At 47.6% G+C, this 18,740-nt stretch overlaps 1 protein-coding gene across 1 annotated transcript in view; it reads right to left on the bottom strand.

Moving 5' to 3' along the window:
• Nucleotides 1–18,148, bottom strand: part of LOC146839605 (L-asparaginase-like) — a 116,533-nt gene extending 98,385 nt beyond the window's left edge. Inside the window, exons 1-2 of the mRNA XM_085650359.1 lie at nt 18,026–18,148; nt 12,541–12,636 (exon numbers count right to left, since the gene is read on the bottom strand). Coding sequence (XP_085506485.1) covers nt 12,541–12,636; nt 18,026–18,148 — 219 coding nt within the window. The remainder of the gene's footprint in view (nt 1–12,540; nt 12,637–18,025) is intronic.
• Nucleotides 18,149–18,740: the final 592 nt, after the last annotated feature.

Below are 18,740 nucleotides of genomic sequence, written 5' to 3'. Positions count from 1 at the left end.
ACACAGGCATTACATCTCATGTCATTACAACGCATACCATTACAACGCATAGTACCCCTACACTATCCAACACTTACCCTACTGTTGCACCCCCTGGAGTTAGAATAGTAATATTTACCCCTACACTATCCAACACTTACCCTACTGTTGCACTCACTGGAGTTAGAATAGTAATTTTTAGCCCTACACTATCCAACACTTACCTTAAATGCAATGTAATGGTATGCGTTGTAATGGTATGCGTTGTAAAGGTATAATGCGATGTAATGGAATGCGTTGTAAATGTAGTTTAAAAAAAATTTGTTGTAATGGCATGCAATGTAAATGTATGCGTTGTAAAGGATGTTGCGATGTAAAAACTGCATTGTAAAGGCATGTGTTGTAAATGTGTGCATTGTAACGTCATGCATTCCCACCCATTAGGATTACTCTGAGGAGTATCATACTTTAGGAACCTGCATTTCAAAACGGGTTAGATGAGGAAGGTGGGGTCCTCACGGAAGCAGACGTGCACCCCAACTTTACTTAGTGGAAAATGTATCAACATGCTGTACCCCAGGGTAATCTCCCTGCCTTCACTTGCAGCCCACACCATCTTCACACCAGCTGAACCACAACCACCAACCCTGCCTGTCTGGCTGACAAGTTATCATATCCAGTTGCTCTTAGCAACCAGGAAACCATCAGACTTGAGACGAAGGAGGGGAAAAAAAGCAAAGGGCCCTCTCCATCAATGTACCACAGATCTCGAACGTCATCCATGTATCCATCTAGCCTGTTCCAACCCTGCTCCGAGTTAGGAAAGAGCTGAAGACACAAGGCACAGCCAAGCCCGGCTGTGCTCGGTTGAAGATATGCTGCCTGTTCTTCTGAGAATGGGGGGTCTCACTCTGTTGCTTGTCCACCAGATCACATTGGGTATTCAAAGATGACTTACTAAATATGGATCGGTCCAGGCTTAGTCTATCCCTGATGGAGCCCCTGCAGATTGCACCGGGGAAGAATAATCCGCTGGTCACTGTGCTGTGGCGGGCTGGAATGAGGCGGTCCATCTGATCCCCCATCCCCCGGTGCTAGATTAGGACACACTTTCACATCTTTGATTTGCTCTCAATGGCTTCTTTGGATGTATTCTTTGTCACTGAAACGTAGCTCAGTGATGGTTTCGCGCCAGGGCTTTACCGTTCTCCACCATCCTTACTGGCAGGATGGAGGGTTGCCATAATTGACAAGGCTGGCCTAAAGGATGAAGAGTTGTGTTTGAATTCTCTTCTCTCGTGAAAATCCTTGGTTTCTCCATCTGAAGGACTGGTTTGGTTCTCTTTAGTTGGATAATTTATTGTCCCTTGGGACCCTTGGACCAGAAGTACCGAGTCATTTGCCGATGTTGTGTTACTGTTTCTTCTCTTCCATTCTGCCTTTTTAGTGTTGGGTGACTTTAACATCTGGATGGAGGAGCCCCCCATTGACGGGCTGTGCATTTTGTTGCTACTCTGATACTCTGGAAGCCCGTGATCTTTCTCAAGTGGTTGCAGGACTGGCCCACCAAAACGGCCACACGCTTGACCTTACTCTTAGCCCTATATGCAGGGTAATTTGTAAGAACACTTGCCCTAAGTATTGACAGTCCGTTTTTGGGAACTTGAACATCAATGGATGTAGGGTCATCCGTATCAGACAGCTTCCTGCGAGTAAGCCCATGGGAGACACTCTGTTAACAAACCTGAAGGGACCCTCTTGACTCGATTATCAGAGTAAGAGACATGGGCTCGGTCTACCCTGATTAAAAGGGCTATGTAGCCCAGGAAAATGGCGGCCTAGGTGTTACTTTTCCTCCTAAGAGCTTTCATGGCAAATGGTTCAGGATATCTGCTCCCGGCTTCTCCTCTTCTGTAAAATAGACAAGATGCGGCTGGAAAGCGTCAGAAAAGATCTGACTGTCCCACTATACTCTCCGGAGGCCAAACGCGAGCTGGAATTTGCACTCAAGACATATAAGAAACCAGTGTTTTCTGCGAAAGCGGATTTCTTTGTCAATAAGATGTCGGCCACTAAACTCCTCAAATGAGAATTTGTCCATAGTGCGCTCATTGATCTCTCCCTGTTGCTCCACTTTGCGCCTTCTCAATTTCTATGTGATGAACTCTCACATTTTTGGAGGATAAAATCTCTGCCAAATGCAAACATTGTGTTCATCCTTCACCCTCTATCTCAGTGGATGGTGGGCTTGTTAGTGGGGCAATTGCGGTTCTTCCGTGGTTAAATTGTGGCACTTCTGTGGTTAAATCTCCACAGCAAGGTTTCCTGCACGCTTAACTGTTCCTCCTGTGGATGATGGAGGAACTGTAGTGCATACGAGTGAACCTATAGCCATATTCTGGACATCACATTGTTTTATTAGGTAGACTCTTGCACACCCTATTAATGTCCTGCTTCATCACCAGGTGTCATCCTGGACCCTAAACACCAGGCTGAGCTCCAGCGAGCACTTTGGATAATTCGTCTGCCGGGGTCTTGACTAAAATTACCTCAAAACACCTCTGTGTACATGCAATAGGTCTCGCATGTACACTTGTTTGAGCTATTGGCATTGAAAATGACAATACCTTTTATTTATGTTATGGTTTTAAAAGATAAGTAAAGGCTTCGTCATTTACAATGCCAATAGCTTAAACTCGCGTAAATGCAAGACCTATTGCATTGAAAACGCTTGTTGAAGGAAAGAGCCATACTCAGTGTGACGCTCCGTGAGAGAGGTTATCCCAAACGTCTTGTGAAAGCTTCCATGAAAAGAGCCCGGTTCAGTCCTAGGGGGCAGATATTACAAGCCAGGACTAAAGATGCACCGAGTGACAACATTCTGTCCAGTCCTAGGGGGCAGATATTACAGACCAGGACTAAAGATGCACCGAGTGACAACATTCTGTCCAGTCCTAGGGGGCAGATATCACAGACCAGGACTAAAGATGCACCGAGTGACAACATTCTGTCCAGTCCTAGGGGGCAGATATTACAGACCAGGACTAAAGATGCACCAGATAAAATAGCCCGAGTGACAACATTCTGTCAGGTCCTAGGGGGCAGATATTACAGACCAGGACTAAAGATGCACCAGATAAAATAGCCCGAGTGACAACATTCTGTCCAGTCCTAGGGGGCAGATATTACAGACCAGGACTAAAGATGCACCGAGTGACAACATTCTGTCCAGTCCTAGGGGGCAGATATCACAGACCAGGACTAAAGATGCACCAGATAAAATAGCCCGTGTGACAACATTCTGTCCAGTCCTAGGGGGCAGATATTACAGGCCAGGATTAAAGATGCACCAGATAAAATAGCCCGAGTGACAACATTCTGTCCAGTCCTAGGGGGCAGATATTACAGACCAGGACTAAAGATGCACCAGATAAAATAGCCCGAGTGACAACATTCTGTCCAGTCCTAGGGGGCAGATATTACAGGCCAGGACTAAAGATGCACCAGATAAAATAGCCCGAGTGACAACATTCTGTCCAGTCCTAGGGGGCAGATATTACAGACCAGGACTAAAGATGCACCTGATAAAATAGCCCGTGTGACAACATTCTGTCCAGAAACCAACAAGATAGCCAAGGTTATAAGAAACATTGGCCCATTCGACGACTATTGAAGTCTTCAGACAAACTCCTTTGGGGCATATCATCAACGGCCAGCGATAATTATCGCTGGCCGCTCTTAGCGTTAAAATGATTAACGCTGGCTATCGCAGATAACTATCGCCATGCTAGCACTGTATTAACAAATCTCAGCGCAATGGCGATAATTATCCTAGCAATAGCGATGTTTTCCATGGAACATCGCTGGTTTTCCAGCAATGTTCCATGGAAAACAGAGATACCCTTGATAATAGGGGCCTGTGGTCTTAGCCACACAATCCACCCCCCATGTTAAGTATGCCTTAGTCAGGAATTTAACAGACGTTAAATTCCTGCGTTAAAGCATACTTAGCGCAATTTAAATAATCACTTCCCCGCATTGTAAATATCACAAAGCTGCCTTCGTGATATTTACCCATGTTGTTTCCACAGACACGCCTACTTTGCATCTCATTAGCGATGCAAAGTTAGGCGTGCTGGAAACGGGAGCAAAATCAGCAAAACACGCGATAGCGTGTCTTTGCTGATAAGGCGATAAAATTATCACCGCTTTTTGGCCGAAAACGACCGCAAAAGCGGTAATAATTTATTATCGTCGCATTGTTAATATGCCCCTATGTTCTCAAACAAGAAAGGCAAAAACATCAAGGCATTTTCCTTCTCCAGTAAGCCACGCCCGTTGACACGCCCATCGGCACACCTCTCCTCGAGGATGTCGCGCAGTGGAGCGTCTTGGTCTATTTCTGCCCACTCGGATGACCCAGCGGGTTCGTCATTGACAAGCCTCGGATCTCTGATTGGGAGCCCGCGCTTTTCTCAGCCGTTCAGGTCTATCGTTTATCTCTTTGGAGTAAGAATAGTTTTGTCTTCCCGCAATTCTAATACCTTTCTTGGCCTGATTTTTGCTTTTACTTTAATACGTCTTACTGTTTCCTTAGGCCATTCTTAACTAGTATTGCTGAGACTCCATCCTCCATGGACTACGGCTGTCATACTGCACACGGGTAAGGATTGCGCTTTATTAGACAATTGCTTGAATAATAGCTTTTATGAGACATATACTAGAATGCACACATTTACAACACATGCCTTTACAATGCAGTTTTTACATCGCAACATCCTTTACAACGCAGAACCCATTGTACTCACATTGTTTGCCCCTCTTGAAATATAAGTCTTCTATACAGGGTCGTTTTATTTCGGTCTGCACAGGTCACCACGCATTGTGCCGTGCTTAACGAGCCTTGGTCTACCAGTAGTGACAGAGACCACTATCCAGTGACACAACCATTATGTAGCTTTAACTTTAATTTTTCTATTTATAACTACACACTGTTTTTCCAGTCCCATCACTAATTATTCCTACACTCTCAGTCCCCCAGGTTATGCTTCAGCCCTGATGAGACCTTAGCATCCACCATTAGAGTCGAAACGTGGTCGACAATAATAAGGGACAGAGCATAGTCGTGTGCAAGGAACACTTTGTGTATTTATCCTTTGTGTCTCGTCATTTGAGATAAAGCTGGATGTCTCCTTAGAAAAATCAATTTATTGTTCATACTCACTCAAATTGTCACTTTTTTTCTTTTTCTGGCTCTGGTTTTCCCACTTGGGGTACTTTTCTAAATCTTTTCACCACTCACTTTATTATAAATGTGATGAGAATCCTTTTTCATGTGTTTCTATGAATAAAATTTGGGTTTGGCTAAATCTAATTTGATAAAGAAATGATAGGATACTGGTTGTCAGAATATTATGCTGGCTTGCAAAGCGATAAAGCTCTTACAGAATACATATCTCTTCTATTATAATAATTTTAGATGGATTAAGTCTACACAGAATACTGTGTAATTATATTGTAAATGAGTTCCAAGTGAACACCTGTTCTCAGTTGCTACAGTTTTGTCGAATAACATTTTTGAGGTCAACATTCAGAATTACCACCTAGAAAAAGAGTGGCAGTCCAATATAAAGAAGTGAGGCAGGTAGGCATGGCAACCATAGAAACAGGTCTAAACTAGTTTCGGTGGGAGGAATGAAGCTGTGAAAGTGGAAGGAGTAGAACATATTGAGGCAAAAGAGGGGAAGATTCAGGATTCTTCACTCCAAAGCTATGCAGCTTGACAGTAGGATTCTTTGCTACTTATAGCCGAAAAAACAGTTGAACAAAATTACATCAAACGTGGCATGAAAATAGAATGTTACTCAGTGACGTGCCTTTTCTGAAATTGGTGTAAATCCATTCAGTAGTTTTTGAGATGGCGACTTTTTAAGTTTTCTGAACTAGGCATGAAGAAGTAAGATTTTAGAGAAAGTTAGACCACTCCCCAACGCAGTGCACTACACACTATGGGGGAGATTTACAAGCCCCTTGCTCCACTTTTGCGTCATTTTTAACATGGGAAAAGTGACGCAAAAGTGGCACAAGGGGCTTGTAAATCTGCCCCTATGTTGGGAAAAATGAAAACAAATGGAGCACCATGACCCCAAGCACATGTGGGGCGAGGGTGTCGCTAAGACCAGTATCAAAATTAATGAGAAAAGAATTATTTTTATAGCAGGGTTCACAACTTGAAGCTGGATTTACAAATACAAGACCCTTCCTTGTTGCAGGTAATCTTCCTGGGGACCCAGGGTTCACGAATCCAAAGCGGGATTTGAAAATGCTAAAAAGAATAAGGGGCAGATTTACAAGTACTGGTGCAGCCCTGCATATCAGCAGGGATGCGCCAGGTAAGATGCGTCACGCAAGTTTACCCTTGCGCCACCACAGATGTGCCGCATTTACAATGTGGGGCATCGTGGCGCAAGGATAAACAGATGCGTGACGCATCTGATGGCGTAAGGGCGGCGCATTGCTGGAGTCATGTCGCAAGCGCGATGCAACTCCAGCAATACTCAGGGGCTGCTCATACCTAACATGCTGCATCACGCCTTACGCTTGCTTCAAGCAGGCGCATGGTTTTGACGCAGCGGCGTCGGAAAAGTGACTCAGTGTAATCTTGTAGATTTCACTGCGTCACTTTCCCGAGGCTTTTTCCGACAGAACGCCCACCCTGCATACATTAAACCAGACGCAGGTTTAATGTAGCACAGGGCTTTACAACGTGACACATCTCCCTAGATGCGTCACGTTGTAAATAAGGCGCAACATGGTGCATGGTTTACGCCGCCGCTGCGTCACAGAAGTGACGCAACGGCGGCTTAAATGTGTCGCAAGGGGCTTATAAATCTGCCCCTTAGTATTTATTGCCCACTACACATGGCCTGGAGCACAGGCTTCTTTTGGGTGCGTAGGAGACTCTTTTGATTAGATATTGGGGTCTGGTGTTGTGGAGGGATTTGCAGGCGTAAGCGTCCAGCTTGAAGGTCACTCTCTTTTCAACTGGGAGCAAATGGAGATTTCGTAGGTGTTGGATGATGTGGTTTTGTCATGGGATGCCGAAGACCAGTCTTTTTGCGGCGTTCAGGATGGTCTTGAGTTTGTGGAGTAGGGATTTGTTGATCCCGGCGTAGAGGGCGTTTCTGTAGTCCAGTCTGCTGGTTATGAGTGCATGTGTGATGGCCTTTCGGGATTCGGGGGGGATCCATTTGAAGGTCTTGGAAGAGGTGCAGGGTGTTGAAGCATGCGAAGGGGACTGCGTTGATCTGTCGGGTCATGGTGGGGGAGTAGTCGAGTATGATGCCAAGGTTGCAGGCGTGGTCCATGGGTGTGGGGGGGTTGCTGAGGGAGGTGGGCCACCAGAGGGGGTGGATCCGAGGAGGGGAACAACCTTTACAACGCAACTTTTACAACGTACTACACTTACAACGCATTTTTTACAACGCACAATCCATTACAACGCATGACATTACAACGCATGACACTACAACGCATTTTTAAAAACTACCTTTACAACGCATTCCATTACAACGCATACTACCATTACAACGCATACCATTACAACGCATAATATTAAACTACACTATCCAACACTTTCCCTACTGTTGCACCCCCTGGAGTTAGAATAGTAATTTTTACCCCTATACTATCCAACACTTACCCTACTGTTGCACCCCCTGGAGTTAGAATAGTAATTTTTACCCCTATACTATCCCACACTTACCCTACTGTTGCACCCCCTGGAGTTAGAATAGTAATTTTTACCCCTATACTATCCAACACTTACCCTACTGTTGCACCCCCTGGAGTTAGAATAGTAATTTTTACCCCTATACTATCCAACACTTACCCTACTGTTGCACCCCCTGGAGTTAGAATAGTAATTTTTACCCCTATACTATCCAACACTTACCCTACTTTTGCACCCCCTGGAGTTAGAATAGTAATTTTTACCCCTATACTATCCAACACTTACCCTACTGTTGCACCCCCTGGAGTTAGAATAGTAATTTTTACCCCTATACTATCCAACACTTTCCCTACTGTTGCACCCCCTGGAGTTAGAATAGTAATTTTTACCCCTATACTATCCAACACTTACCCTACTGTTGCACCCCCTGGAGTTAGAATAGTAATTTTAACCCCTATACTATCCAACACTTTCCCTACTGTTGCACCCCCTGGAGTTAGAATAGTAATTTTTACCCCTATACTATCCAACACTTACCCTACTGTTGCACCCCCTGGAGTTAGAAAAGTAATTTTTACCCCTATACTATCTAATACTTACCTTAAATGCAATTTAATATTATGCGTTGTAATGGTATGCGTTGTAATGGTAGTATGCGTTGTAATGGAATGCGTTGTAAAGGTAGTTTTTAAAAATGCGTTGTAGTGTCATGCGTTGTAATGTCATGCGTTGTAATGGATTGTGCGTTGTAAAAAATGCGTTGTAAGTGCATGCGTTGTAAAAGTGTGCGTTGTAACGACATACATCCATCCGAGGACGAGGACTTCTGTTTTATCCGAGTTGAGTTTCAGGCAGCTGCTGATCATCCAGGAAACAACGTCTTTCATTCTTTCCTGGAAGCTGTGTCTGGTGGTGTCGGGTTCTTTGGTGAGGGAGAGGATGAGTTAGGTGTCATCGCCATAGGATACTATGCTGAGTCCATGCTTTCTGGTGATGGCGGCGAGGGGGGCCATGTAGATGTAGAAGAGCGTGGGGCTGAGCAATGATCCTTGGGGTATTCCGCAGCTCATCTCTGTGGGTTCGGAGAGGTAGGGCGGAAGTCTGATTCTCTGGGTTCGGCCGGTGAGGAATGAGTAGATCCAGTGTAGGTTGATTCCCTGTGTGCCGGCATCGTGGAGTCTGGTGGTGAGTTTGTGGTGGGAGACGGGGTCGAAGGCTGCAGAGAGGTCTAAGTAGGATGAGGGCCGCCGTGTGGCCCTGGCCGAGGAGAGTGCGGATGTCATCTGTGGTGACCAGGAGGGCGGTCTCAGGTGCTGTGGTTGCTGCGGAATCCAGTATGGGAGGAGTCGAGGATCCACTTAGCTTCTATGAAGGTCGTGAGCTGGGTGTTGACGATCTTCTCAGTGACTTTGGTTGCAAAAGGGAGGAGAGATCTGGATCTGTAGTTCTTGAGGTTTGTCGTGTCTGCGGAGGGTTTCTTGAGGAGAGGCTTGACTTCTGCACGTTTCCAGTCGTGGGGGAATGTAAAGGTTTCGAAGGTGGAGTTGATGGTGCATCGTAGTTCGTGTGCTATGATGGTGGTGGCTCAGTGGAAGATGTGCGGCAGGCAGAGGTAAGTGGGGAATCCTGAGTGTATGCTCTTCATGGTCTTGGCAGTGTCTTCTGTGGTGACAAGAGTCCAGGCGGTGATGGTAGGCTGGCGTTGCTGGAGATAGGTGTGGTGTCCGTGCCTTGCCCCTGTTCATTGAAGTTGTCGTAGATGGACTTGATCTTGCGATGGATACGAGTCGAGTTTGTTGCAGAGGTCCTGGGGGGGTGGGGGTCTGAGGATTCACTGGTGGTTTGGTGAATTTTTGTATGATGATGAAGAGTTCCTTCGAGTTGTGGGAGTTGGTCAGGATTCTCTCCTGGATGAAGTTCCTCTTTGTGGATCTGATACGTTGGTGGTATTCTGTGATGGCGGTTTTGTAGGTGGTGGTTGCTTCTGGGGTTTTGCTGTTTCTCCATGTTTTCTTGAGATGTCTGCATGTGCGCCTGGAGGTCGGTGGTGAACCAGGTGGCTTTCGTGGGGCATTGTCTGTCAGAGTTCCAGAGGGGGGCAAGCGTGTCTGCGCAATTGGTGATCCATATGTGGAGGTCGTTGGCTGCAGAGTTGGCATTGGTCGTAGCGGGGGAAGCGAGGTTGAGGGCGGAGTTCAGGTGCTCCTCGGTGACCTTGCTCCAATTCCTCCGCAGGGGGCGTGATGTAGTTTTGTGTGTAGTGGGTTTAGAGAAGAAGAAATGTACTCAGTGGTGGAACGTCAAGTGGGTTATGTGGTGTGACTGCAGCAGATGTTGTTTCCTCCTGCGAAGATGGGGTCGAGGGTGTGTCCTGCCTTGTGGGTGGGATGGTGATGATCTGTTTCAGTCGGATGTTGACAAGGTTGTCCCGGAGGGTGGAGGAGTTGGGGCCACAGAGGTTTTCAAGGTGGAAAATAATGTCTCCAAGCAGTAAATAATCCATGGAGGCAATGGCATGGTGCGCCATGATGTCCGTGATGATTGTGGTGAACGTGCTGCGCGGTCTGGGAGGTCTGTAGGCAATGGTTCCACGTAGGGTCGTTCTGGGGTAGGTCTGGATCTGGAAGTGGAGGTGTTCTATGGAGGACGAGGAGTCGGTCGTGCTGGCTGTAGTGAGTCGGAAGGAGCTTTTATGTATGATGGGGAGTCCTCCTCCAGTGTGGTTGGGGTGGTCCTTCCTCTGGACCCTGTATCCTTCGGGGATGGCAGTTGCAATGTAAGGGGCGGAGGTAGCATTGGTCTAGGTGTCTGTGAGTAAAGCGACGTTGGGCGGCACGGTGTTGAGGAGGTCCCAGATTTCTACTGCTTGCCTGTGGAGGGAGCGTATGTTGAGGAGATGTAGCTCAGGGGTTGGTGTGCAATGGTTTCCGGTGGGTGGGCGGTAGTCATGAAGGTCCGGAGGTGGGTGAAGGTGCAGCGGCAGTGTCGGCAGGAGAACTGGCCATGGGTGGTGTTCAACGTTTACAGCTGGCAGTTGTTGTTTCTTCCGGGGTTGAGTGCGTGGAGGGCAGGTGAGTGGTAGCCATGGGAGGTGGGAGGACCAGGGTCCCTGGTCGTGGTCGGGTCACAGATGGGCGCAGATGGGCTTACCTTTGGAGCGCCAGCGGTGTGGCCGCACAACGGCTGCCAATTAAGTTGGGGTGGGGGCGCAGCTGGGAGGCAAGAGCGGGAACCGGCAGGGGGAGGGGATGCCGGGGGGGGCAGCAGCAGCGGGAAGGGGAGCAAATGCAGCAACAGGAGAAAAACAGAGGAAAAAGGCACAAAGATACAAATGGGCACAGAAAAAGGCACAAGGAGACAAAAAGGCACAAAAAGGCATGAGGAGACAAACAGGCACAAGATGGCACAAAACAGCACAACGAGGAAGAGGGACAAAGGCAGAAAACTACCAAAGGCTGGCAGGGCAGGCCAGCAGAAGAGCAAGTCTCTCTCACTGGACCACTAGGGATGAGACGCAGGCAGGAGCCTGTGGGTGGAGGAGGGCCTCGAACACCTAGCTGCAAGCAGAGAGGTGCTGGGGTCAGCGCAAGGGGAGAGCAGTAACCCTGACCAGGAGGTGAGAGGTCTGGCTCAACCCGTCACGCAGCAGGGGCCATTAAGTAGGGGTCTGGGGTGGGGGCGCAGCTGGGAGGTGGGAGAGGAAACTGGCAGGGGGGGAGGGGGCACGGGGCAGCAGCGGCAGTAATGGGAGCGAAAGCGGCAACAGGAGAAAAACAGAGGCAAACGGTACAAAGATGCAAATGGGCACAGAAAAAGGCCCAAGGAGACAAAAAGGCACAGAAAAGGCACGAGGAGACAAACGGGCACTAAAAAGACACAGTGAGACAAACGGGCTCAAAAAGGCGCAAAACTGCACTAAGAGGCAGACAGAAAAAGGCAGAAAATGTACTGAAGGCTGGCAGAGCGGACCAGCAGAAGAGCAAGACTCTCCTACTGGACCCCCAGGAATGAGGCGGAGGCAGGAGCCTGCGGGTGGAGGAGGGCCTCGAACACCTAGCTGCAAGCAGGGAGGTGCTGGGGTCAGCTGCGCAATGACGGTGCTGTGCGAGGGGAGAGCAATAACCCTGACCAGGAGAGGAGAGTGACTATCTACCAAAAAATATACAGCTCATAAATACAAAAAAATCTTCTTGAGTGGTTAATTTCTGTCTGAAAAGGCTTGCTGAAGAATGCCACGATTAAAAAATCTTTCTGTTAACTAATAAAATGCATTATAGATACCTGTGAATGTGAGGGTGGGGGGACAGGTGAAGCAGGACACTGGCTTAGGGATCTTTGTGTTTGATCAGGGAAAGCTTGTGAAATTGCTGATAAACTTGGCTCTATGTTTGTAATGTAAATGCAGCAATTATTACTCTATATTCACTTAGGATCTAATTCACAAAGGCCCTCTGCACTCGTGGCGGAGGCCCCGCGGCGCAGTCGTGGGGGACTCTCCGTACTCAGGCAGAATCAGTGCATTGAGATTTCTCATTGCGGAGATTCCGCCCGAGTGCAGCGAGTACCCCACGAGTGCTCAGGGCCTTTGTGAATCAGGCCCTAAGTATTTGCACTGAGATGCAGCATCTGGCATCCTGGCAGGTGATAGAACTATGGTAGTACAGTGGGCACCATTCTTTTCAATACTTTATGCATAGGCATAGACAGAGGTCATCCCAGAAACTGACCCACATCCATTAGTACATGCGAAGAAAATAAACTGCACCGTAACACACATGCATCAGACTGCTCTGAAGACCCTGGGTGAATCTACAAGGAGCTGAAGATACCTTTGAAATGATCTCTTGAAGCGACACAAAGTCATTGGCATTGACGGCCGTGCAGGCTAGCGAGGGCATCAGGTCCTCCAGAATCATATTTCTCTCCTATGGAAACAAAATATGGATAAGCATCACACGGGTATGATGGTTATGCCTGTCATGTGCCCAGCATCCTCTTTCTCACATATAAAAATGGGGGGATATCAAAAATGCCATTATTTCCGAAGGAGATACTAGACCAAGGAGAATCCACTGGTGGACTTCTACTTTCCTGACGTTAAACAGACGTCCAAGGGTGGATTTTCCTTTAGATTCAGTGCTGTCTCCAGAAAACAGAGGGGGTTTATAACCACCTAGCTCTAAATTAGGCACTCTGTCTCCTAAGGGGTTGTGAGATGGGTAAACATCATTTGCAATTATTATTATAGCACACTCTAGAAAACAAATAATGAATAAATAAGGGTCCAGAGAGGAAGAGATAGGGTAGAGAGCCTTGACATGTGGCTGGATAAATCTTTCAAGTTTGACTATGTCAGTGAAGCTTGCAGCCACCTGCTACGGCATGCTCAGAATGCTTCAGAAAATCCTTCCTCTTCTCCCTTTCTACGCAAAGAGACCTGGACTACAGTAAGTGCCTTTACTTGTGAGCCCCAAAGGCACCAACAAGGAAACTTCAGGTGGTAGAGAATTGTGCAGCACTGTTGCTGTTCAACATACCTAGGCACCAATCCACAGAACAAGCTTTGAACTCCCTTCATTGGCGCCCTATGTCTGAGAGGATCACATTTTAATCCTTCTGCATTGCTCACCAGGCGCTTTCAGATAAAGGGCCTGTGATCTCTCATTCCCTGCTTTCCCCTCACCTTTCTTGAAGAACCTTGCATTCCTCTAATGCACACCTGCCCAAAGTACCCCAAGTCAGATGGGAAATATTCAGAGGGCGTTCTTTTTCATATAGTGTGGCCAGGCTGTGGAAACGCCTTCCCCTCTCTTTACATTCTGTAAACCAGCTACTTCCCTTCCAGAAAATGCTCAAAACTTGGCAACTCCAGAATACCCCCCTTTAACCCCTTCAGCGCGGCGCGGATTTCCGCGCCACGCTGAAGGTTCCGTGCGCGGGCGGGGCCATGACGGAACAGTTCCGTCATGCGCACAGCGCAACCGACGTGCATGACGAAACCGTTCCGTCATGCGCGTTGAAGGGGTTAATAGAGGAACAAAAGTCAAACCCTTCTGATGCTTCTATCAGCACTTGGATGATTAGGGGTAGCTATGCGCTCTACAAGTGCTTCATAGCTAGATAAATATATAGCGGAGACAGAGCCGGACTGGCCAGAAGAAGCAGAGTTAAAACCCCAGGAGGTGGCTGGACAATGGACTGCTTCAAGGGCTGTGAGAAGTGAGGAGCAGTGAAGAGTTTTCTTAGCAGTAAATTCATGGCCTCCAGCTTCGGAACAGCCGGCAAAACCGATGACCTTTTGGCAAACATTTTCGGAAAAGTGTGTTGTAAAATTTGGGCCTCATTCACAAGGCCCCAGCTCCATCGGAATGTCACTTTTAGTGACGTTCCGGCGACACACACTGCAGGGCCATATCTACAAGGCCACGTAAAGCCACCCTGCGTGACTTTTCATGGACTGAGTCAACACAGCGCTAGGGAGGTGTGACATGGGTGTTACGGTGGGTGTTCCCACGTAACATCCATAGCATTGGACACATTCTCAGATTGCGGAAAACTGGGAATGCATCAAAGGCCTACATCTCCCCAGGAGTGGCGTAGGGGTGGAGCAACGAGGGGAAATAGCATTATTTCTCCTTGTTGTTTCCTTTTTCTATGTGTGCAGCACACAAAGCATGAGTAAATCGCCTCAAATGATTGTTTTTACAATCACCCCTTAAATGCAAACACATCCGCACCATGGTGCAAGGGTGCCTGTGTTGGCGCATGGCAGCCGTTTATGACACAGCTCAGGAGTAAAGGACAGGAATGCACTGTATCTGATGGATATTGCACATTCCTACCCTTTTCTTTTGACATAGGGTAACACAACAGGAAGGCTTGTGGCGCTGCCCTAATCCAAAAAATTGTTTGACCTCATTTTTACAAAAATATGTTGCTGTAGGAGAGTAGGATCTGCTTCACATGTTTACCCCCACTTTTTCGCTGGTGTTACACTGTTTTTCGACTTTAGTCTGGCTGGGACCCTGCTATTCAGGGCATCAGCCTAGCTGCTTACTCTCTAAATTTATTGCATGTACTTTAGGTCCTCTCCAGATTGGATTCTGGGGTAACCTTGTGAGTCCCTAGTATATGGTATATTATGTACCCAGGGCATAGGTACCCCAGAGGCCTACCAGGGGCTGAAGCATGTATTGTGCCACCACTGTAAAACCCTTCAAAATGACACCACAGGTCTGCTACTGCAGCCTGGGTAAGGTGGTGCATGCACCCCTTACTGAGGTATAGGTTCACTATACCTCACCTATCACTGCACATAGCAACCTATCAGTCACCCCTATGGCAGGCCTTATCAACCCTGAAGGCAGGGTGCTTGGTTATATGTGAGAGGGTGCCCAGGCATGAGCTGAGCCCCTCTGCAGCCTTCGGAATCTCTTCTCCGGCGTTGTCAGTGGTGCAGCCTGACCATATACTCTTAAGTGCATATCTAAAATGGATAATGCTAACTTTGGACATGCTGCACGGAAACATGTCATGTTTGATGTCAAACACCTTGGAATCATACCCCCACATCAATTCCTGATGTGAGAATATGATCCCACCCTTCTAGAGGGAGAGACATGGCAGTACTGGTATAACCGGTAGAAACTTAAGAGCCCTGGCATAAAAAAATGGATGCTGCAGCCACAGACACGGGTCTGGCCTCCTGCTGCTGACCGAAACTCCGGCAGGGGAGACCTGAACAATAGGTTTCCTATCACAGGGAGGTGTAACCACCTCCCAGACAAGCTTATGTGTATTGGGGCTGGGTGGAAGCACTCTCTGAGTGCTTTGAGGTCCTGAACTGGGGGCACATTTGGTGTCCCTGTGCATAGTCCAGCTCAAAATGGTTCAGGGGCTTCTGGCGCGAAACTGGACAAAGGAAATGGGTGTAGCCACCGCTCTTTCCAAACCCTCCCCAGAGTTAGTCCAACCCCTTCCTTAGGTATAAGTAAGGAACCTCTGTAACCAGAACTTTGGATATCCCTAGACGAAACTCTGAAGCTGAATCCTGGAACTTCGACGCTCTACTAAAGACTAGAGGACTGAAGAAATCTCCCTTGGCAGGCACGAATGATGCAATTTGCCAGTCTGCATCTTCGAAACTCCTGCCGGACTCCGATGTATTTGCAGCCCAGGAAGAGGATTTCCAGACATCACAGAGGCTGACCCGATTCCCCAGCAAAGCTGAGACCCGCAGCCCTCATGAGTAGCGTGGAACCGGAACTCCTGGTCACCATGCACTTTTCCAAGTACATTGACTTATCAACGTCCCTTGAAGTCAGGCTTGGGGTTACTCGTAGCCCCTACCTCGAGCAGATAATCCACCAAAGATTGTTGGCCTAGTCACCCCAAGTGACCTGTGGGCCACCATTTTGTGTTTCCTCTCGACGCTCCTTTGCGATCCCTGGTCCGTCGACTGGTGGGTCACTGAGAAGGCAACTTTGATTTTCCTTGAGCTTCTCTGGTTGCTCCAGATGTGCCCTGATTCCCTACCAAATGGTGAGTCCCTCAGACCTTGCTGGTCTGCACCGAAGCATCTTTCTCCTTTCTGCGTGGGTTGCTGTTGCCAAAGCTTGTTGTGTCCAATCCGGGCACCGAAGCTGGAGCACTCGACATCCTTTGTGGGACAGCTCAAATCCAGCTCCTGGTTGTCATCGACACCTCATGGTCCTCGCGGCTGAAGAGTCAAGCTTCACCTCCTTCACCTGAAATCACCCAACATCGGTGGGCATTCGCCTATCGTCCTCCTGGTTACTGGCAAGTGACCTAGACTCTGTCCCCTCTGCTTTCAGGTTCTTCTCAACTTCGATACAGGCTTGGATCTCTTTGGACACTTCGCATCTTCCCGGCAGCAGCACTTCTTTGACAGCTCCCATTCAAATCGACGACGTGACCCGACACCATTTGACACCTATGCACCCGGCTTCCGTGGGTGAGGTAAATCGAGTACTCCGGTGCTCCCGTGGGTGTTGACCCTAGAACTTCCTAAGTCCCAAAGGGTTTGGTCCTGACTCGTTTCTAAGTGTCCCTAATGTTTAAAAATCTAACCACGACTTTCCCCATAGAAGCTAATGGGAGCTCGCGGCTGTGTTCTCACTGCACACGGCCCCCGTGGGTCCCCGGTGTCACTACCTTGGGTGGTTCCTTGGGGTCCCAACAATTCTACAGGCTCTAGGCCTTGTGTCTAGTTAAGTCGTGGGTCTTATACCACTATTTTAGTATATGGTTTGGCTCGCCCCTAGGGCCTGACGTGTATTTGTGATTATTACTGTTATATTTGAAGTGTAACTTATGTGTTTGACCTCTAGCCTAATAAAGAGACTAGAAGGGTGTGTTTAGAAATAAATACATATATTAAATTTAGCCACTCAAGTGATTATAGACTGGTAAAACAAGCTGCTTTACATTCCTTCAAGACTTAGCCTGCAGGCTGCTCTCCTTAGCTACCACTAGGATAGCTTTCAATAAAGGTTGTATTTAACCTATCATCAATAAGGGGTTGTTTGGACTGGTACAGGGTGCCCACTAGAACTAGTGGACAGCATATACCAGGCCAACTTCTCACAGTTGCCATTTCAGAGGCTTCCTTTAGCTCTCAGTTACGTTGTGGCCTCGCGCTGCACTCGAGGATGAAGAACAACACACTATACCTTGGAGGCAAAGGGGAAGGAAGTATGAAATGTGTACGAATTAGGAGTAAGAAATTGCAAACAAAACAAAGTTGGAGATGGAAAGGGAATGAGCAAAAATCAAATAAACGCGGGGATAAGAGCTAGTGAAAATAAATGGAAATAAAGAAAGGAACAAACACAATATAGGGTGAGGGCTAGAGCAATGGAGACCGTAGCAGAGAACGTTCTTAAATAGATACTCAAGAACCAGATCAGACTTTCAGGATATCCTAGCAATACATTTATACATGGAACACTAATAGGAAACATTTTCATAGCAATACCCTTTCACAAGGAATCAAAGGAGGAATCATTTACAGAGCAATAAATAGACACACCTCGTAACTAAATAGTAAACATGTACATAGTAAGTGGTCATTCCGGAAAACTAGCACCACTGCGGCCCTCGAAGACCAATGATGGTGCAAAAAAAAAAAGAGAAGGAGATCAACAAAATGACAAAAGGGAGATAGTGGAAAGGAGCACGAAAACGAGAGATGGGAATGAAGTAGTAGAAAGAGAGAGTGTAAAAGAGACCGAACCAATCTACGAGACGTAGAATGGTGGAAAGAGGAAGGGAACAAATTTGGTCACCCTTTACCTCTTGATCCTTGGTATTGAGCCAGTTGAACTGGAGCACCTCTCCGACCTGCCTTAAGAACTTCCGGTCCCTTAAAATGACTCCTGAGATGTGCAGGGGCTGGTCAAGGTTGTCGTAAGACATCTCGACACGGCCGGGGAAGGAATGGATAAGAAGAAGAGGCAACGAGGTAGTTGGAGATCCTTGAGAGAGTCTTCCAACCTTCCTAGCTCACCAACACTGGAGGATCCAGTAACTCAGCCCACCAATAATGGAGGATCCAACGGCTAAGCTTGACAATACTGGAGGATCCAGGGACTCAGCTATAAAACACCGGGCGATCCAATGATTCAACTGTCCAACTCTGTAGTATCCAGCGGCTTGTTCACCGACAATGGAGGATCAAGTAGCTAAGCTCACCAAGACTGGAGGATCCTGTGACTCAGTTCTCCATCACTGGTGGATCCAGGGACTCAGCTCTCCATCACTGGTGGATCAAATGACTCAGCTCTCCAACACTGGAGGATCCAATGACTCAGCTCTCCAAGACTGGAGGATCCACCAAGATAGCAGACAAGATACTCAGAACTGGCAAGAGAGGAATGCCAAAGGGAGGCGCCATTATGACATCAAAGGCTGGCTATGATGTCACACTCAGCTGAGGTGATCTCATGGAATCTTAACTCCGTGATAGCATCTCTCCTGTCATATCTGTTAAGCATTGCAGTAGGGCCAG

This window comes from Triturus cristatus, chromosome 4_1, assembly GCF_964204655.1.
Source record: "Triturus cristatus chromosome 4_1, aTriCri1.1, whole genome shotgun sequence".
In the NCBI taxonomy this organism is placed as follows: Eukaryota; Metazoa; Chordata; class Amphibia; order Caudata; family Salamandridae; genus Triturus; species Triturus cristatus.
Note: the sequence above shows the minus strand (reverse complement) of the source record. Positions and strands in the feature narration are given on the sequence as shown.